Source organism: Pieris rapae, chromosome 1 (genome assembly GCF_905147795.1).
Source record: "Pieris rapae chromosome 1, ilPieRapa1.1, whole genome shotgun sequence".
In the NCBI taxonomy this organism is placed as follows: domain Eukaryota; kingdom Metazoa; phylum Arthropoda; class Insecta; order Lepidoptera; family Pieridae; genus Pieris; species Pieris rapae.
Window position 1 is genome coordinate 4,486,354 of NC_059509.1, and position 23,580 is coordinate 4,509,933.

At 31.7% G+C, this 23,580-nt stretch overlaps 2 protein-coding genes across 2 annotated transcripts; one reads left to right on the forward strand and one right to left on the reverse strand.

The window, feature by feature from the left end:
* Positions 1-4,755: 4,755 nt before the first annotated feature.
* Positions 4,756-14,365, forward strand: LOC110994813 (facilitated trehalose transporter Tret1-like). Its single transcript, XM_022261678.2, has 4 exons — positions 4,756-5,210; positions 11,968-12,365; positions 13,101-13,862; positions 14,143-14,365. The coding sequence occupies exons 1-4, from the start codon at positions 5,159-5,161 to the stop codon at positions 14,329-14,331; spliced, it is 1,401 nt and encodes a 466-aa protein (XP_022117370.1). The 5' UTR covers positions 4,756-5,158; the 3' UTR covers positions 14,332-14,365.
* On the reverse strand, positions 14,357-22,179 carry LOC110994812 (myrosinase 1). The gene is made up of 7 exons (XM_022261677.2): positions 21,948-22,179; positions 19,808-19,926; positions 19,046-19,621; positions 18,637-18,731; positions 17,704-18,009; positions 16,378-16,619; positions 14,357-14,610 (listed from the first exon to the last, which is right to left on the reverse strand). Exons 1-7 carry the CDS (start codon positions 21,986-21,988, stop codon positions 14,403-14,405), a joined length of 1,587 nt encoding a protein of 528 aa, XP_022117369.2. The 5' UTR covers positions 21,989-22,179; the 3' UTR covers positions 14,357-14,402.
* Between the last annotated feature and the right edge of the window lie 1,401 nt (positions 22,180-23,580).

The window sequence follows — 23,580 nt, forward strand, 5'->3', positions numbered from 1 at the left end:
AACTTCGACAGTATGAATGCACCCTTATGTTTACGCTGTGATGAAATGAGATATGTGAAAAGGTACGTATTTATAATGATTTTATATTAACGTTAACGTTGTTTACTACTTAATAATTCATGTGAATGTTATTGCGCGATGTCGTGACAATTTCTTCACAAAAACATGCGGTTTAAGCTGTGAATACGTCCCATTTTGTCATTGTAGTTGTGAGCTGCACACATTTTAATTACACGATTGTGGGTGTAGTGAGTTATTTGGCACACATGTATAGTAAGGACGTTGTGTGCTTCACGCGTTGAACGGATGATAACTTATTCACATTCTTGTTTTCAAATGATGTAAAAAATGCAAGGGTTTTATCTTATTAATTAATTATAGACTTGTCAATACACGGTTTTAATTGCAATGAATGTTATCGATGTAGGCTTAACAATACTACGCTTTATAAAGATTGGCGACAATAAAATATACTAACATCTTAACAATTTTCGTTTTGGAATTATTTTGTCATTATCTTGCTTACGTGTTGACATAAAGTTAACTAAAAGTTGCGAAATTGAAATCAAATAATTAAATATATTTAGAACCTGTCATCGTCAACTAACGCAATAATTAATCCACAATCTCAGATTAAAAACAATCTGAGATCTGACCGTGACAGTCGATCGATCTCCTATCTGCATCCAAATAAGCAAACCCTACGAAGTCAATCCAGTGTTTGTGCAACGGAAAAAATGCAATCTCCTCGCTCTTTACACTCATATTTGATAATCAATATAAACGGAATAAAGTGAATAAAACCCTACAAATAATATTAAAATATACATATCTATCTTTAAAACATCTCAAATAGCTTTTTAATTATTTTAAAAACTAGTGTAAGTTAAGGGTGTAATGTAAAGATAGGAATTAGTACAGTTGAACTGTCATTTTCATACAAAGGTCAAATTATTTTTAATAAAATTCTAAAGATTGGTGTAATGTTTTGGGAAGCAATTCTCAACTACTCGTATACTGTAATGATCGAACAAGAATTTTTAACATATCTGCCGTATCAAGGCTAATCAATAAAACTTGTGTGTTTAAGCACCGGGTGCATTAAACAAATAATTTAAGTACACATAATTTACCAAAATTTTCCCTGCAATAGTGTTTGTTCAAGAATTAACGAAATAAAACGATTACGATAAGGTGACGGTTATGTTTGAGTTAATCTTTCTCTTAACCGACATCGAATAGATAATTTTCCAAGTATATTCCTATTTAAAATAGTAGTAAATATTTCATATACATGGCATTAGAAAACTTAAACATGTATTTTTTTTAATATTTCTACTATGATCCGTAAAAGTATTCCAAACTATAACGCACTACCATTTATGTAGTTAACTATAAATTATTTGAAAAAGCCTTCAAAAATGTACATCTTATCTTAAAACTATCGTAAAGCCTCAGGGCCACTAAAGAGAGTAGAAATCTATCTATATATAATCTACTTTGTTATGCATTATTATTTAAACAACCGTTTTCTCTTCCACTTCTCTTCTCTTGGTTCATCGTTGATCTGTAAATTATCAAGCATGATACCAGTCAAGCTAAAAGGCTTTTAAATTTCAAATTAATTAGGCACTATTCTATATAAAATATTATTTTGAGATACTTTAGTGCCATATGAACTACGTCTTTATTTTTACAGATGAAGAAAAGAGAGCCATAAGGACAGTAAAGAACAAGGTAAACTACAAGAGCTATGGAGACTCTTCTATCCTATCCACGTAACGGATTGTGAGGAAGTCAACAATGACTTTACACCATAATTTATTATAACACCACTCCACTCTCAAATCGAGTTTAGACGTACAAAAATAAATTGTTTCCCGACTCCTTAGATTTTATTTTCTTGTCGCACGTCCACTAATGATTTTTACAACAACAATTCAATATTTTATTACCCTTATAAAATATTATCAATCCTAGGAAATTTACAAAAACATACTAATCCAATACAATTTAGCGAGACAATAACAAATTTATACGATAATAATTACACAGTTTAACCATGTAATGCAAATATATAGATAATCAACGATTATTTAAACATAACATTTATACATACAAATAAAGTTTACTTTATTACGTAATGCACAGTAGGAACGTAGAACATTGGTATGGACCTTGACATGTTGAGAGTACTGAAGACGAGATTTTGACATTTAGGGGTATTAATATTTTCGTTTATGTTAAATTTCCTGCGTTTCCTGGCGTCGCCAGCCGATTGCTAAGGGAATCCCAAACAGAAGCAGATACAGAGAATGGAAAAGATAGTTGTATAAATACGTGGAAACTTTATAATCGTCTTGACTTTATTATATTAAACATGTAAGTAATACGACAATATTAATTATGCAATAAAAATATTTTGTTACAGAGTAATTTAAAAAAAATCGATTCTCCATAGGGCAGCTAGGCCCATGCCTAACTATGTTTTCTATTATTATTATTAACTATATATGTATCTGATAACAACTGTTACCATATATGTATAGCTTAGACAATTGACAATATTAACGTTTGTGACACAAGGGAGCCGTACTTAGCGCTGTCTAAGTCTAAGACATATTAATTTAAAATCTATAAAAATATTGCACAACAAAATTATGTTAATACTGTTATAATAATTATGTGACGATAAAAAATAAGCAACGAATGCAAAATCTTGTGACGTTAAATGTCTGTGGAAAAAAATATTAACGTTCTTCAGGTTCAATATTAGGTACGTTACGTTCAAAACTACGCGAAAACACAGGATATTTAACAACAAATAAAAAATAAGTTATTTATATAACTGTATTACCTTTTAAATTTCGTTTTTATATGGCTCAATGTGAGTCAGTTTTGCCTTAACCGTCGCATCACTGTCGGTTTTAAAGAATAGCCTGGTGCTTAGAAAATATATTTTAGACATTGTGACTTACTAAATTAATTTAACGTTATTTCACGTGTTTTATACTTTGTTAAATATTCAGTTAAAATTAAGAAATGAAGTTAATTTTAAAAACTACAAATAATTTTATAATTATTTGTTCTTATGAACTGTATTTGAAGAAGCAAACCAATTTGTATCAAAATAGTCACGTGACGACGTCATACCTATACAAATTCGTTTTGCGTTTGTGGGTAATGTGTCTGTCACAAAGGGTGACCTTGGGTGTTGTTGATTAGGTGGCCATAAGAAAGGATGCACGTAGCTGAAAGGTAACTCGTCTCGTCCCAGTGGAATTAATAAATATATTTATAATTTGCATCACAGTGAAACCAGATAAAACCTAATTAATTTTATCTATTCAAGTGCGATGTAAAAGACGTCATATTGTCTGAAAGATAAGCTTTGTTTATTCATCGCATAATAACCACTATTGAGGAAAGTAGAAAATGTACATTCGAAAATATTTCTGAGATTAATTTTCTTAAATTATTGATCAAATATAACACTTTATATTAAAATGTATATTTATATTTCATTAATATAAGTGGCTGAATAATGCATACACAAGGATTATTTATGCATTAAGATTAAAGATCTAGATAGTTATTAACCCATTTTCACTGCAACGAACCGATATTGTAATATATTAATAAGCAGTATTTAATATTTAACTGGGTGACATTAATTAAGCAGTACGTCAATTTCAGGGCTTAATTAAAAATAAGCGGTTTACGAGTAGAATATACAAAGCAACCGTGGATGGTTAGGTTAGGTCGGTAGGCCCTATCGTACATAACTGGCCAAATCCAGAACGTATTAGAGACACGTATGCATGGAAAATGTCATGAAAATCGATGAAGCAAGACAAGCCCACAGCAAGCGGAGATCCTGGGTCTTTGTCTTTGCCAAATTGTTACTCTTGATTCGAAGTTAGTAAAAAGAAGTTACTAAAAACCAGTACCAGGTCGATACTGGCAATAGCAATTGCTAATTATTTCATGATCAATCCTTATAACGGGTGGCACAGTTTTTATAATAAGTATTATCAAGAGATAATCGATAATATTTAGATATTTTAATCGGCAAGAATATTACCAGAATCTGATCACGTATTGACACTACTTATCTCTTACTAATACATGACAATATTGTGTTTAAACATTTTTAATTTATATATGTATACATTAGTTACTCAATAAAAGTAATTACTAGTTCTGAATCTAATTTACTTAATTCGCTGGTGAAAATTTAAATTGCGCAATATTATCTGCTTTAAAAGAATGCAGACCTATCATAATATTCACTATCAAAGTATACGAATGTAAACGTGCATTTTCAAGGCTTTACTTTTAATAGTCCCATTAAACATATGTATTTGTATGTATATGAATAACCGTTCCTTTTTAATTAAAAGTATGTTTACTCCAACATAGAAATTGATGGCTAAATACATAAAATTATTACCATCTATTCAATTGGCCTCATTTTCTTTGTATTAAGTCGTAAGAGTAATGTATTGTCGTCGTATTTAGCCCATGTCGGTAGTATTGTTAGACTTATTTTTGGACTGTATTTAACTAAAAATACATTTGTCTCAGCAAACATTCGTAAGCAGGGTGACTTTCGCAGTGCGTAGTAAGTGGTAGTCACTCACACGCGTGGCTCAACATCACATACATTCATGATATCAACGTTTTTCTTATCAGCCTGGAGCCCGCTTGATTTGCCGGCAAACCGAGCCGACCGATAAACAAGGACCAAAAGCGTGCGCTTGCGTCGATTTACCTCATTCCATTCCGTTCTATGCGATCCGTTCAGTTCATTCGTGTTCAAGTGTCTGTGTTTCGTTCAGTTGTTCACTCGCTTTCGTCGCGTTAACATACTCCACGCGTTTTCTCGCAAAACTATGGACCAGCAAACCAACACATAAATCTTTCAAAATGAAGCCCAATCGGTTATAACGTTTACTTTTAAAAATCCATTAAATTTTAGATCGAATATAATATATTGTTGTGATATTTAGTTAGTATATCCTGTTATAATTTATATTTAACCATGAGTTCGAATTATATTATATAGAAATTTTATTATAAAAAATCAGTGCTCAAGATAATCTCATTCCAAACCCAGTTAATTTTTTAGTATTTTATTTTAAATTTCAATATTATAATGACCGCAAAAACTCGCTCACATTGGAAGGAATATGGAACAGCGCTGTGTGGTAAGTTTTATAACCTATCTTTATGCGCGGATTGATCATAGTACGTCTACACACTATTGAAGTGTAAACATTTCACAATCCTAACTCATAACAAGTAATCATAATATTATGCTTTAGTCTCGTCTCTTTCTCATACAATTTTGATGAAATATTTTATATAGTGCCTTTTGCAAACGTATGTATTAAGGCCTAGTCAGCATTCAGCAACTGTCGACATTTAAATGAAACGTGTCGCATTCCTTGCACGCGGCAAGCACACTATACAATATTCTCGAGATTTTCATACTTTACTAAACCGTTATCAGAATAATAATATGATCCCCTGACCTCCTTCATTCTTACCACACATTGACAGAAAACTGCTTGATAGCAAATGTGTCATAGGGTTCAAGGCAAGTCTCATTTATTAGTCGCACCTAAATATCACTAGTAAATAGCAGCTATTTATGATATTTTGAGTCCCGGCTCTCTCGTATTGAACTATCAGTACAGTTTTCTAATTTATCACCTAACTAAGGAAGATTAATTTTGTGAAAGTGTTGTCACATGTCATATAATTCATAAAAACTGAATACATTAATGTCAATAAAACGAAAAATTTCCGCACGAATGAGTGAATGAACGAAATAAACGGTTCCTTGTGCACATGTTATATTAGGCATGTAATAAACCAGTCTACGGTTGCTATAGAGTAGTTTCGAAATGAGCATTTAGAAGTATAATTAATTTTATACGGGATTGATAAAGGCTATGTATTAGACTTACAACAATGGTCACCAACTTTCTTGCTTTGGTTTTTTGTCTTTATCACAAACAAAAAAGAGTTTTTGGACAGAAAACATTTGCCAATAATCCTATTTAAAACTTCCCTTAATCTAACGTGACTATGTAATAAAATAAGTGTACAAATAAAAAAAAACATGCATCGTTCACTAATACATATATCAATGAAATATAAACGATGTAGAGAATGTTATTCAAAATCGATCCTGCTGGGTATTATTGACTTCTTAGAGGGATCTCAGGTAAGCCCTTTCGACCCTTTTGTTATAAACTTACCAACTTCTAAGTACAAAAACCGCGTCGGAAATTCAAAAATTTACTTTAGTTTTACAGAGTAAATTTATAAAGATCTTAAATAATAAATAGCGATATTGTTTTTCTGACGTAATATTAATGTAACAACCGTAAAACCTTAATATAACGTCCTCAATTTTACTAAGAAACTAAGAATGCTTAAAATCATATATTTCTTTACAAGGTGGGTGGTTATAAGGGTGGGTACCCTTAATAATCAATTTATAACAACAAACAGTATTTTTTTTATATTTAAGTTTACACTTTAACTAAAATAAATAGTTATTAAACTCCTACTACCAAATGGTGTGGCCATAATGAAAAGCGATATACATATGAATAATTGTTGATATAAAACTAAATCTGTCTAGTTACAACGATAACAGTAGGTAATTCAGAAAATACAAAGTGTTGTAGTTAAAACAGGCTTTAAGGCAGATTTACGCCCGAACCCAATAATTAATCCACCATCTCAGATTGTTTTCGAACAGGCCGTGACAGTCGATTGATCTCCTATCTAATATCAATCCGATGATTGGCACCTTTTATCAATATTTGGATTTAGAACTCTATCTCAGATGGTCAAAAATGGATTGTGGTAGGTTATTGGGTTTCGGCGTTAGCTGTTATAAATAAATGGATTTGCCATTAGATTTATGGTTATTTTCCAAGTAGTAGGTAAGGTAACTATTATTTTGATATGATTCTACTATTGACGGATGATTTTAGAATTATATGAATGAAATGAAAATGTTTGGATAAAAAATCCAAACATTTTCAAGCTCTTTTGTTTTTAATTACTGGGACGGAAAATTACCGTGGTATATTTTTTTATATAATTTACTATTGCAACATTCGCCGAGGTTATTATTGAGTATTGTATGCATTGTTCTATTTTAATAGCTATACGAGAGTAATTTAATGAAATTTAAATGGTTAATTAATTCATGGCCACTTCTATAACGAATGAGTGAAATCTTTCCTAACTAATTGGTATATATTTAAAATATGAAAGCGAAAAGTCTAATATAATTGTAATCATCTATCATACATGTCCAGTAAAAGCTAAAAGTTTATCTATGCTACCATAGAATTGTTTAAAAGCTGTTGCATCATTTCATAGAAAGAAACATAATTGTTAAATCACATATAATTTAATTGAGTACTCCGAGACTTGTATAGGTATGAAAAAATTTGCGCAACCGACTTTATCATTCGTAAAGTTTAACTAAGAATTAAAGTGTTCATTATAAATCATTTTGATTAAATTTAACATTGCTACAATAAATACAATCTCTATAAACATATTTTTAATGTTCTGAAATTTATTTATATCTCACTTGGAATGTTGTATATCTGAAGTGAGGCTTAGAACTACACGATAAAACTTTGATCCGTCAAAAATTGCGTATTACTTATTATACTTTTCACGGATCATAGTTACTGTTGGTAAAACCTTTGCTGTTCTAAAAATTGTATCTTCGTAAATTTCTTAGCTTGCTATCTCCCTTATAAAGCAATTAAAATGCATTAATTCCTGATACGCAAATTATATTAAACTCTAAAATAGAAAAATAAAACTTCTACTTCTCTGAGTTGTAAAATAGAAAAAAAACAGAAAATTGTTACAATTTCAGTGGATTCTGAAGTTTATTAATATTGTCTGAGCAAGAAATAGAACATTCGAGTCTGAATAACTTAACCATAAAGGTGATATAGAGAGGCGGATGTAGAACTTTGGAGTTAACTGTAGTGTTTACATGTGAGTTGATTACCTGTACATATAGTCGTAAGTGTCATTACACATAATTTAAATTCATTTGAGATTTCTTAAGTTTACCTATATAAATGTATCGACTTAATAAAGAAATATTAAACTAAATTAAACGTTTGAATTCTTAATTCAAATAATTGCTTTTTTTGTAAATGCTTAGAAATAATACATTGTTTGTGTTCTTAGTAATTTTAAGACTTATTATATTCGGGCTATTTTATTATTTATAAACTCCTTGCGATGTTTTTAAATCAATGAATTCGTGTGTTGAACAATAAATAAATAGAACGCGGTCGATACGATTTAAAAATAACCGTCAACGTCTTACATTGTCAAAGCATGACGTTGCAACAAATGACAACGGATTATGATAATATTCGGTTCGTCTGATTGTCAGAGCGGTACTTACAGTCTTTATATCCTTTGGACTTTAGCAGTCTTAAAATTTACAGATAGGATTTATTAAAATATTGCAGTATTAGATATTATAATCTTGTATTATGTGTTTTATACGACGTCCCTAAAGTAAATGGACTAACTTGCAATATTGCCACAAAATGCCTTTTTATCCGACTTGTATTTTTATTTGCAAAAGCTTGGGAAAATGTCGCATAGTCAATTAAAATACTCTTAATTAGATAATTAAATAATTATGGCTTTTTCTGAAGACTAAAAAAATTCACCTAATTATTGTCTTAGCTATCTTCCCTAAATGTAAACAGCCAACACGTTCTCAATGTCACACAGGTTATTAGTCGAGTTGATAAAAGAGCGAATGTTTATTGAAGCACTCAATGGCCAATTCACTTGTATTAAGGTATTAACCGGTAATCTTACCAAGACATTCGATACGAAACAGATAGGTATGAAATCTCTATGGCTCTCATCATTAAAGTCAGCGTTATTATTCGTTTTGGTTTATGGCAGTAAGTAATGCATATTTTGTACATAGGAAAAGTTATATTATTATAACAAAATATACAATTATTGTCCCAGTACTAAAACATATTTTATTTCTAAGCTATTTGTAATTCGAACCCAATCTACGAGCTTATTGCGAGTGAAACTGTCCATGAGAAAAGTGGTTTCTACTACATAACTCCTAGGCCTACATATCATCACAGGATTTGATTTAGACTATTACAATGTTAAAATTGGTTTCGAAAAACTTTCTCTTCTCTTTCTAGAAAAGCTATAAAAATTGGCATCTGCATCTACGAAAATATATCTAGTCATCTATATTTTTCTTTATTAAAAAAAATAGATCTTCATCATGTATGAACATCTCATTTCACCTTACAAAAGAGTTGAAAGTTCACCTAGATCGTTGACACTGGACACTAGACGGGGAAGAATAACGCATTTGTGTTCATTTAGCGAATGACTGTTAGTTGTTACCTTCAAACACGTGACTCACACACGTGAGCTATTTTTATACATGTGAAATGGCCGGTGCAGACTAACGGATAACGAAATGTTAGACTTTATCAACGAATCGTTATCCGTATTGTTTGCGTTTATTGTCGATACTCCTGTCATATAATGCACGTTTTCACGAAAACTTATTTGAAAACAATGTTTTATTCCCATGTATGGTGATCGTTAACTATTTAAAAATTCAAACCAATTGAGTCGCCAGCGTCAGAGTTCGTCAGTTCGTCGGTCGTAGTTTTTGTGTTACACTTTAAGAAACACTGCTCTTAATTAGAAGTTATGACGCAAGAAATAACATTACGTCATAACGTCAATATTGATATTATTATTTAAAAAAATGTAATGAATGTAAAGCAAAAATAAATAGCATACAGTAGAATTTTCAAACATAAAACTCAAATACATTATGCCAAATACAAATTACGATGACTTTATTAATTTATGACGAACCTTTATATGTACACCCAAGGTAATGGGCGTTTGCACGATCTATTTCCATCAAGATAATTTTATCTTCCAGAAAATGTATTTAATTGAAAATTGAATTAGGAATTACGTACTACAGTCCAAGTTTACACCGCCGTATAAAATCATAAACTAGTGCCAACTGGCAATTGTTCTTAGTCGTCACATCACTATACATGGCTTATACTATTAACTTTATGATCAAAATTATGTACATCAGTGATTTTACTGCGATCAAATTTTAATTCAAATTTGCTGATGTATTTGTATTTAAAAAATCCAGCGGCGCTACAACTTTTAACTTCTTAAGATTCCTGTGTCTGTTTCGTGGTCATTTAGGTACTTATTGCCAAAAAATACAATTAGATTTGACTTTATTTTCTGAAGACCTTTACTATATTCTCTTAATTAACCTAACCTAAAAAATTGTTATAAAAAGTTGTACACAATGAAAATCATACTGCAATAGCCTGGTAAAAATCTATTTCAATCAAATGTGTTGTGTCACTTGCGTTAAATATGTAGCAAATTGTCTCATACGTAGTAAAAAACTCAAAAAAATTGTCCAGATTCTGATACGTATTTAAATGGATATTACTCGTAATTTTATAGAAGAAACGCCTATTAAGCGGAAAAATTCCGGTTTTCACAAGGTGAAGTTTCGCAGTGCAAGAACTTAAGCTTGAAAGAAATTGTAAACAGTTAAGACTGCGCACAACCCTTTCTTTACAAAATTATTTCCGTTCTCAGCAGTTACATCAAATCATTTAATTTGCTTTTACTGAATGATCCTTATCCGTTTGTGCTTCCTGTAATTTGAACTGTCTTCAATAGGTTAAAAGCTTATAAGTCTTATAGGTCTAGCATGTAAATAGCAAAGTAATATCTCCTAATCTCCTATACACCGTATCCTAATATGTAATAATAAGTGTTACTATAATAGCACCATATCTTGTTGATAATATAGAATAATAATTGATATTCTGTAATAACTCAATAAACCTTAATACCACATATAAATAAAAGCTTGAAGCCATAAATAAACTCAAGAATGCGTTTATAAATTCTTCTTCGACTCTTAAAAAATAATAATTACTTTGTATACTACATTGATACAGTATGACGACGTTATAATAGTTTATTTCCGTATAATAATTGTTTATGATTCGAGAAAGAAGTTTCCACAAATTGTGATAACCGCGATAACCGAACGACTCGACTGTATCGTTTAAATGTTATATCGATTTTTTTTATTCTGAATTAAAACCAGCATAACATATTTTGGCCTTCTTAGATTAGAACAATTAGGTCTTCCTATTTCCTTGAGAATGGTAGAACATCTCAGAATTGAAGAACAATACATAGTTAAAGCGTGTGTTATTTTTTCTAATAAATCGTTATATTGTTGGTGTGAGTTTGCTCAGGCTGTCAGGCTTATTGAATACAATAAATTTTATTAATTCCAGGCATAATGCTAGTAAAACTTTAAGATATATAATAGTTATCTATATACCTATTTATACACTGTAGATGTTATCCTCAAATTTATCGCGTGTAAACTAATATAATAAATAATACACATTTCGTAATTTGTGAAGTAGGGTACGTGCGTCCTTTATCTGTCTCGATGTTAACGGACATCTTATCTATTGTAGGTAAACATTATATTTGTCAACATGTTGCCTAGATAAATACATCAATCCTTTAGTAACTGTGGAAAATTATTGGACAGTACGTGTGACATTAAATACAACTGAGTCATATAACACATAAATGCATTTACGTCAAAGCTTGGTACATGTTGACCATGTAAGCTTTGTTGGACTATCAAATGTACTAGAAATTTCTTGGCTACCTTCTTATTAATTTAATAATTATTTTTTTAAGCGTGTGAAGTTTATCATCAATCAACATTTTGCGGATCAAATATTATTACCTTTATTTAAATAATTTAATAAAAATAATATTTACATTCAAGTCATATAAAAACATATTTTCAATTTTCAGCGACGCTGATCACCGCAACAGCAGGTACTTGCTACGGTTGGCCTTCCCCCATTCTTCAGTATCTGCAGTCGCCGCAGAGTTACATACCGACGACAGCAGATGAAGGATCATGGATCGTTTCCATCATGATCCTGTGTTCGGCACTCACGCCGATACCATCAGCATACTTCGCAGACCGCTTCGGCAGAAAAACCACATTACTCCTTGGAGCAGTCCCCTTCATAATCGGCTGGTTATTAGTCATCGTAGCCAAGTCTGTTGCCGTGCTATATGTGGCTAGAATGTTCTCCGGGCTTGGTTATGGAATAGTGTACACAGTTGCACCAATGTACACGGGAGAAATAGCTACGAATGAAGTCCGTGGCGCCCTCTCTACACTTATCACATTGATGAATAAGGTAATAATAACATTGTTGTAACGAGGCCATACATTTGTGAAAATAACCAAACAGCTGTGTAAAAATTAATCTTAATTATCGCTGGAAGACCGATTGCGTGTACTAATTTTGAGATTGTTTTTCATAATTACATTTGCAGAACGCTGTATGTACTGTTTTAATATCTAGGCCGCGTGTAATTTCAACATATTTATCTAAGTTATTGTCTTTATAAATAGTACAGTTTTATGGTGTTTTATTAACAAGATATGACAGGAAGAGTAAACTCACAAAACGTTATATTATAAATTTATTTAAACATAACTTCCTTCGTGGATGAGTTAGTGAATCAAAATCTGGAAGTCCTAATTTTAATGTGGGTAAAGAGACAGGCTGATTTCAGGCATTTAATCGTAACAGTCTTAAATCCATACCCCAATATAGAGTTAGGAGACTAACATAAAAGGACCAAGTCCCAACATTTTGAAGGAAATGTAATTTTGTTGGCAAAATACAAACAACTTAATATGTTCTCGTGACTCATAAGAAAGATAACAAGACATCGATATTTTAATTTCCTAACTTATTCAAGTATACTCCATATCTTTAACTTAATTTACATTACAATCTGAAAAACTGAAAGATAGTCAACGAACTTAAATGTAAATGTTTGTTGACTCTGAAATCTTAGAAGCGAACCCAGAATTTTCACTACTTTTCATTATTATTCTAACCATACACGTTTTCTTATTTCAGGTTGGAATTCTTGCCCAATACTGCATCGGACCATTCGTAACCATAAAAACCTTAGCCGCCATCAACATGATCCTGCCCATTACTTTCGTATTGACTTTCATCTTTCTGCCCGAATCGCCCTACTATTACCTGAAATTTGAGCGCACAGAGAGAGCAGAACGTGCTCTTAGACATTTACGCAGTGGTGATATAAGATTAGAACTTAAAAACATAGAGATAAACGTTCAGGAGGACATGAAGAACCGAGGCACATGGGGCGATCTGGTAACCGAAGCGACGAACAGAAAAGCCCTCTGGATAAGTTTAGGGATCTTCACAATCCAACAGTTTTGTGGTAGCGCTGCTCTTGTTGCGTATGCCCAAACAATATTCGATATCACTGATAGCCATATAGAGCCGTATAAGGCAACAATATATGTGGGATGTGTCCAAGTTGCAACTTGCTGCCTGTCGGTTCTATTGGTCGATCGTGTTGGACGGAAACCACTGCTTCTATTGTCTGCGTTGGGGGTGGGACTAATGAATGGCGTTCTTGGAACATATTTCTACTTCTACCTGTCGAATAAGGAGTCAGTCGCAATCCTTCATTGGCTACCGATAGCGGCTATGATGATTTACATTATTTGCTACGCTGTTGGTCTGTCCACGGTGCCCTACGTGATTATTGGAGAAATGTTCCCGACCAACGTCAAGTTGTACGCCTCTTGTGTCGCTCATATTTATACTGGAATTTCGATGTTTGCTGTTCAGAAACTGTTCCAGGTAAAAATATTTAATATTGAACCTTCTTTTCCGCCTTATATACCATCTGAGATTACTTATATGTACACAAAAAAATAAAGGAAGTTTCTAATTGAAGGAAAATCAAATAAATACTTCAAATAGCTCCGGCTTTAGATACAATTATTATTAAGTATTACGAGTACCTATTTCTTTATACTTCTTACGCACACATATATTATATTTATTTATTAATTGATTGAAATGACGTTCATCTGTCAGCTGTCATCAATATTACTAATGTCGCAATTTATGATTCCAGGTAATAAGAGATTCATATGGAATCTATACAGTTTTCTGGGGCTTCTCTGCGTGCTCAATCCTCGGGCTGGTGTTCATCCTAGCCGTACTACCCGAGACCAAGGGGAAATCATTTGCTTGCATACAGGCTCAGCTGAAAAGAGAAGTCGCCCGCGACAACGCAAGCAAACTAATGACTGTCGAGTATTAATACTATAGGAATGAATACATTATGATATTAAATACTTAATTTTATTATTTTTTATATACAGAGGTATATAATTAAAGTAGATATCGGTATAAGGGGATGAAGGGGAGCACAGTGGGCAGGACTTTCGATGCTGATGAGAAGGCAGTGTAGTCATCAGGATCGTAATTCTCCGGCAAGCCTCGCGAGGTGACCACACTCGTATACAATCGTGCCGAGTCCTTGGCAGTCCTCGTTTTATTCTGACTCTCAAAATCGACCAAGTAAAGACCGAAGCGAGACCTGCAAATTGCATTTACATACATGACGAGTGAAATATATCATGAATGACTGATATTGTGTTTTATTTATGACTGAACATTATCATTGTATCACATTCATGCAGTTCATACTGGCTGTATAGATTTGTAGTAAGAAATATTCGTAATGTTTTATTAGTGATGATATATTAAACTATTCACACAAAATTTTCAAATCTTTGAATTAAACGTTGAATTAAAAGTCTGAATTTGGTTATAAATTGAATGACTATGACTGGTAAAAACCTAACTGGTCTGTTTATTAAATCGGTTCACTTGTGAATTGATACCAATATAAAGAATTGCCATCAAATTGCTTACATCATAAACTAAGACTGAAAAATATCGTAAAGCAACGATTTCTGTGAACACAATAATAACAGCAACATAATTATGTATTGTTCACTATTCCGTAGAACGAATTTAAATAGATTTTTTATAGCCTTGGATGGAATATGTCTTTCCTTTTTTTATCCTTCCTCTCGACAAAAATGAGTATTAAATATGATTAGCCGTATCACTCTCGTTTATTGAGTGAAGCATAAATAACTTTAAATAAACAGAACACCAGTTGAAATAACAATTACTTCGTAACGCTACAGTTTATGTAAAGTAGTTCACAAGGTCTTCTTTTAATGAAAATTGGTTTAACTTTATTATCGTTAAATACGTATTAAAAATCCGTTGAATTTCAAAGAATTAAGTCTTTCCTAATAAATAATAATCCAGTGGCGCTAAAACTCGAATGGGTCTTTTCATTCCTTCAGTCTGGTACAAATCGGGGTACATTTTCAGCTTTATTCATGTAAGAATCGAAAAATCTATTGAGGCACAGTTGTGAACTCTATTCTGAACTTACTGCCCTAATGTTCCTAAACTATAATAATTACAGTAATTATTGTAATATACATTTTAATTGTTGGTACGAAACATATTTCTAATCAGTACGTGACAATCTTGTAAATAATAAATAAGACAAAATGTATATTTGCATACTTTTACAATGTTATCATTAGTCTGACTTTAAGATATTTAAAGATTTCAGTGACAAAGAATGACCTCTAAGTGTTCGTTAAATTGCTAAGGACGTTTTGCGAGTATAATCACGGTCTACGGATTTAAAAGGTAATTTTCCTTATGAAAGGTGTTTTTGGCATTATTACTGGAAATAAATATTTCATATGAACCCAAGGTGTCAGTAAAAAAGTCGGCTTAAATCGAAAACTTCAACAGTGATTCCGATCTCAAGTAATCGACCATGTTTCCGAGCAAATGCGTACTACGGATTTTCAAAATACTGCATTGCAATTTGGTATTATCTTAAGATATGAGTCATGACAGAATAATTGGAATTGTTACCTTACTGAATGTAGGTATATTTCAGATAATTATTGAAATGAGTATAGGGGTCTTGTATTATACCTACATATATATTTTTTTTAATTTGGATCGCAACGAATCAAATGAATTGTTGCATAAACCAGTTCTCAATAGAGAGCAGTGTTTATCGAATGACTTGAGCGTGTAATTATCAAAACTACCCTAAATGCGTCATACCCTTGTATACCCAATCTTAACAAAAAAATACTGTTTTTATTATTATTATTACTTGTAAGCTCCAAACACGGAACGTACAAAAGACGCTAGCGCGTTCGCTTCATTGCATTTAGTGGAGTTATTTTTTTATAACAGACACTCTACCCTATTCTTTAAACCAAAGAGTTTCCTTAGAACATATATAAGAACTTACACAAATCCGTCGTCCCATTCCCAGTTATCCATTAGGCTCCACGCGAAGTATCCCTGAACATTGCTCTTGTCTTCATGTATCGCATGCAACAGGGCATTCAAGTAATGGCAGTAGTAGGTAACTCTTGCGTCATCATGAATTCCACTGTAATCCGCGTAGCCATTTTCGGTAACTATTATAGGAATGTTATTGTACGTCCTTGTTATCCACGCTAGGAGACGACGGAACCCGAATGGTACCACCTAAAATTTAAGAAATTAAACTTTATGAAATGAAATGAAATCGTTTATTTGCTAAGATAGTGGTACAATTAGATATTAAATTTTAATTATTATAAAAATCCGCACAATCTGCCATATATAAATCGGCATGCAAATGTCATTAATTTCATTATATCATTTATTTCAAATTCCCAGCAAAAGGCGCCTGGCCACCGTAAGGATTGTATAAGCTATTGAAATCCAAACCTTTGCTAATATAATAGCAATAGCAATATAATGTTTCAATACCAAATTTTGTATAAATATAACAATGTGTTAGGGTTAGTAAATATTTAAATAAATTCCCCATTAATCCAAACAGAAGCTAATAAAGGTATCTCTGGCGCGTGTAAGTCTCAAAGTTAGACGGTATATTAATTGAATTTTTAAACTTAATACACTATTAGATATAATTTATTGGACTCGCAAACCAATTAATTACACGAATTTTTATCTTTTATTGTAAATGTCGTATCTTTTTAATTTACACAGGTGTAATTTATTAACTGAAACGTACTCAAATTTTCGATCAGAATCCTTGACGAATGTTTTGCACATACCGAAATAAAAACTGCAATATTGAGTTAGGAGAACCAGTTCTAAGAAACTGAATGTTTTCTGTTTTTATTTTAATTAAAACCTGTCGCAGTTTTGTTATTTAATTCTATTTTTACATTTATAGAATGATGCAAAATAAACACATAATATATTGCTAATACTACTGCAAAAAGCATTTATAAATGCTTTGTTTCACGTTTAATGTATTTCGTCTTCTTTATAAAATGTTTTTCTATTTACAGAATGGGTTTTGTAAATGTCTGGGGAAATAAAATAATACACGAAGTATTTTTAATAATAACAAGAGCGATGTGTATGTAGAACCTATGTACTATGTGCAATTACTTCTAAACATTTATTTGTTTTAAGTCAAGTTTTGTTTAAAAAAAATTCGTAATTTTAGTAGTCTATTGTTTTCTAAATGCGGAACAGAAGAACTGATAGAGTTCGATTACTTAACAAAAAATATAATATCCTATTGCATACTAAGGCACGTTAGGCAACTTACTTTCAACCAATTTGAAGATGACATCGATGGCCAGTTAGGATTTTGAACCCGTACAATACCAACATCATTCTCATGAGATGGGATTTGACCCACTTCCTTCTCTGCCATGCTCAGCAAGTACGTGGTATAGTGGTTCAAACCAAAGAAATCTGCTGTTCCTTTAATGTGATCCACTTCTGTTTGAGTGAATTTAGGTAGACGTGATCTGGAGTAGTTTTGATGCCGACTTTTTTCGTCTACAAGTTGAATCAGTTCTGGTGGGTAATTTCCTTCGCTTGAGAAAATCGGGTGAGCATACCAGCCAACCTGTTAAGAAGAAAATTAATTATTATCTGTCTGTAATCGTAGATTAAATAATGTTATTCATAGTGTTTATAACTTGCAGGTCAACTCCCAGTATCAGAATTAACTATAGGAACAGTTTCTGTACAGAAAGATTCTACAACCTTCCTTCTTTTACGCATCGTTTTAAAGTGACAAAGCCACGGAAGAAAGAGTTGTTGTTGGAAACATTATACCTACTGTTCTGCTAAAAACACTGTACCATCGAAGGTCCGCATTTTGGCCTTTTCTAGCAAAACGACATTTCGTTCATAGTCGGCTTTACTACAGAAATAAAAAATTATAGTCTACAAACCGGACTTAAGCTAACGGTAAAGCCCCAGAATGTGGATAATTACTGCTATTTAGGATTGAATGGTATTTTCCCAAAGGCTGGGTCAAAGTCACAGACAACGTGACTCACAGGGAAACTTAAACGACCTAGATCTGCATTCTCACCTTAATGAGGGACGATATCATTCATTACATCGTATTTTAAGTTAGCTTAGTTTATACTAGGGCTAATAAAATATAATGAACGAAATTGTTTTGAAAGATTTGAAATTTTATGAAAACGGGATGGAATACACAATAACAGAAAAAGTTACTTACATGAGTTCTTAAATATAGTTCAGCAGCTTTTATGTCACTTGGCGAGTTAGTTTTCGGTTGTGCCCAATTAGAGTCAAGTGAAATACCTATTTTACCTATAGAAAAGAATAAGATACTATAATATCGATTGTATATAGCCTCAGCTTATATGTAGGGGATTTTTTTCATAAATACCATTTTATTTGTTACTATTTAGTATTACGAACTAAATTAGTTTTATTTTTAATTTAGTCATAAGCCTTTCGTATTTCTTCATAATGGTTATTCTTGTTTAATATCTTAATAGAATTCAATATAGTTTAAGTCGCAACAAAACATTGGTTGTAGCCACAATTAACAATTACTGACGCATACCAATACTTCAAACTAGTTCTAGGCAAACCGGAAATATTGAACAAAATATTATTACCTCCATATATTGGTCGGTACTGTTTGTCATACAAGTGATATACATCAGCATGGGCCTTAAGCAGATTATGCGTGCAGAGGTACTCGGCGATACCATGTCTGTTCAGGGCCGGTGCCCTATAAGTACCTCCATAACCTTCCAAACAAGTCTGCATCGGCTCATTGAACGTGACCCAGTATTTCACTTTATCAGCAAAGTTTTCAAACAATAAATTGGCATAATCTGTATAGTACTCAACAATATGCTCGTTGCTCCAACCTCCCATATCTTGCAGTTTCTGGGGCAGATCCCAATGATATATAGTAACCATGGGTGTAATGTTATATTTCTCTAGTTCGTTAATAAGATTTTTATAATACTGAATGCCTAAATTATTGACGGAATTTATTAAGCCATTGGGTAATATTCGTGGCCAAGATATAGAGAAACGGTAAATATCTACACCGAGTTCATGGACCATTTCCGCATCTCGCTTGTATAGATGATATGAATCAGCTGCTACGTTGGGAGTCGAACCATCTTTCGTAAAGTTGGGATTTCTGCGAACTAGATTGTCCCATATGCTTTCAGATTTTCCTGTAAATAATATTTTTTCTAGTTATAAGAGAATCATAATTTAAGTTAAAATAAAGACATTCATATTTATTTGTTTTTGAAAACTTAATTGGAAAAAGTCCCGTGTCATTTTATTGCCAACAAATTTGTTGTTCGCGATTCGACGAATTGCTCTGATATATTGGTTGTGTTGTTAATAAACCTTACCATCTTCATTCCACGCTCCCTCTATTTGTATAGCGGCTGTTGAAACACCAAAGGAAAAATCTTTTGGAAACGTATAGTTTGACTTAAGCCCACCGGAAAAGTTAACACCTTCGCCATTTCTGTAAAAATTCAATTCAGTTAAGAGACCTAATACAAAAGGTTCACTGAGTTACGGTATAGTCGTCAACCATAAATTATATAAAATGTATCAGATATATATTTTTTTAAATTCACATGTCTCTTTAATTTCATTTATAAAAAGATTTAATTAAATTATACTTTTCCAGAAATTCTTTATATTTAAACAAATATTTGCATAAGTAGATTACCTAAAGCTATTATGTAATGAAGATCATCTGGAACATATTGAGTTGTATCCATGCTATATATTATGGTTTTGCAGAAACTGACCGAATTATTCTAAATCAATATTTAAAAAACTTGATCTTTATTAGATTTACCTACGCAAAATAGTAGGATAATAATATTTTAACAACCTACATACATATGGTACCTTGTCAAGATTTTTTAAAATCCTACCGTAAAAACGTAAATGTAAGAAAATAAAAAAATAAAAATTATATTAATCAACTCCTAGTGTGTTTACTTATATTTGTATGAAATTTTATAATCTGTATGAAAAATCCTACTAATTCTATAATACATATATGAAAATATATATTTAACTTACTGCTAAAATTTATGTAATAATTTCGTAATTTTCTTTTATTTATGGTGTTTGTATAATGCAGATTCGGGTCGACATTTTTAATCCTCATAATATAAAACGTGATTGAATGATATTTGCATTGTGTAAAGTTAATACTCCCATAATGCACCTTATCATAGATAATTATTATTGTTACTATTATAAATGTGTTTATACTTGTTAATAGCTATATTGCAAGGATTTTGGTTGGCGTAGTAATATAATTTATTTTGAATAATATATAATCAACTGTAATTTATATCTAATAGCCTTGAGCCTTATAATTGGTACAATACTGCTTCGCATTTCAATAAATTTCTGTGTAGAAATTATTAACTTTCGTTAAATAACTACGTAATTACACATTACGAGTTATCCCCAGTATGGTAGAGCTAATTAATGATCTGATCCTTTATCTAAAATAAAAAGCGTTTTCGCTACATACGTAGATATGATATTTTTTTCTGTAGAATCATGGCACAAACCAGACAGCAATAATTTACAAGTGCCCTAACATAAGGCCAAATTTCTAGGGCGTCATAATAATTTATCATTAATAGGAAGTTATTTCCGTAAGGAAATCCTTCAACTGTCACATAAAAGGAAAATCAAACTCGCTGCAGAAGGTTATTGATAAATGAAAACTACTTTCTAATCTAATGTTATTCGTAGACCCCAATCTGGTTTATGTTTTATTTATCCTTTTGATTTATCTTTTTGACACTTTATTCGATTCTAAGGAAACATACGTATTAAGTTTTTAAGAATAAGTTGGATTATGAAATAAAGCAATGAGGCACGGTGCGCCTATACAATCAACAAAACCACATACATTGTGGTTATATATCACAATTTTCATGTATATTATCACGTAAAAAAACAAACATATCTTTATTTTGAACGACAATGCTCAAATGCAAATGCATTTAAGGATTAAATAATTTTTTAAATTACACTTTCATTTCCACTTCAAATTGAAAACCTTATCGTTCATATATTCTTCATTACAAATATTTAAGAAGGCTCTTAGAGTTGTTTTAAATTGAGATCGGAAAAGTACATAAATCTTAATATCCCTTCAAAATAATTAATTTAGATGATTTGTAAGTAATAAACGTTCTATACAAGTGGTTCAAAACGTTTTTAATTATGCAGTTGGGATACTGTAAGGGCCTTGGGTTCGGATTGCTGAAGACGCTGTACAAATTTTGAGAGATTTTCATAAAATTTCAGAAATGTAACATTGTATATGATAAGGAACATAAAATATTCATTACCACATATTTTACCACAATACGAAATAAATAAAAAATATATCAAAAAACTTCACCAACCACCACCACCAAAAAACCTCAACGTAAATTATAAATGGCATTTTGTTTCTTTTTCAAAAGTAAAGTTTTTTTTACTTGAAAAATATAGTAAACTTACCTTATAAATATAACAATAAAAACAAAAGAAATAAACTTCATTTTGAATAAATCACAAAAAAATCACTATTACGTTACAATCACTTTATCACTGGTAAATTCGTTTACATGTCTATAAATACTAGTTTCGTTAAAAAATTGTGTTTTTTTCGAAGGTTGTGAATGCGTGCAATACGCGCGCAAATCAATCGCGCACTGCACGTTCAAGTCTTGCAATTCAACCGTCGAGGATCAAACGTCATCGCCAGTCTTTAAGAGCGATCAATCCGTCACATGAGTACTTAAGGATATAAGGATTTATCTCTATATCGACTGATGTGATAAGAACGTGCCCAGTGCCCATTTGCCTTGATAATAAATTGAGTGTTTTTTAAGCGCAAAGGTTTCGATTAAAAATTTCGGCGGATAATCTTTATATTTTATATATATATACAGAAATCAATCAGAAAGGATATATTAAATAGTTAACACACAAATCTACAATTTTTTTTTAAATGTGCCAACAATGCGGTGTTTTATTTGTACCTACAATTATATAATGCCGCTGGTAAAATTTAATACAATTTTTTATTATATTATTTAATTGTTTGTTTGTAGTTAAAAAGTGTTTTGGGAAAGAGAGAAAGAAACAAATATTTATTTGATTAAAATACACAAGACACAGCACAGCGCAGCGCACAGCAAGATATATAAAAGTAATAGAAATACGAACACTGAGTAACACTTATTTTAAGTGGGCCTATACTATATTAGAGTGACACAATAGACAAAACAATAATGTTTTTTATAAAAAAAAATTTTTTCAAGAAAAGAAAAGAACTAATTTCAAACACACAAAGAACATAAATCTTAAGACAGTGCAATAAAATTGCCAACCCTGCCGTCTGACATTCCAAAAGATAACTTTTACATTTTATCTTGAAACACGTAATGCCTTGGATGTCGACGATTGGAGGTGGCAGGTTGCAGCCTCTAGTATTTGGGTGCATTGTATCGAAATTAACAGTTTATTGTCTATATGAATACATGTATAATCTTACAGTAACAAAATTGTTCGGTACGTCGTTCTATCCAATCAATTAGAAAGTTTGCGTTAATCGAATGAGGACGAGAGATCAGGTGAGGCTCCTGCCCGTTTTCCTCGTTATATATATAAAATATAAAATAAAATGTTCTGACGTTAATTTCTATACGAGTAAGTTTATTTTTACTAAGCATTTATTAATCTAGGCTACCCAACTAACATATCTAACCGCAGGTTGATTAAAGTATAATTTGCAAATGATTACTTGTTAAAGTAACCAAATACCTACTGAGGAAGTTCCATGATACATAAAAACTTAATTTATTTTTCCTCTATTGAAGTCTTAATTAAAACTATGTTTTACCTTAATATATTTTTTATATTTTTCATGTCTTAATGTAGTATGTTAAACTAGTTTTGGTAATAAAGAGCAGTGTTGGCGTAGTAGCTTCAGCGTGCGACTCTCATACCTGAGGTCGTAGGTTTGATCCTCGGTGCGCACCAATGGACATTCTTTCTATGTACGCATTTAACATTTCGAACGGTGAACGAAAACATCGTGAGGAAACCGACATGTCTTAGACCCAAAAAGTCGACGTCGTGTATCAGG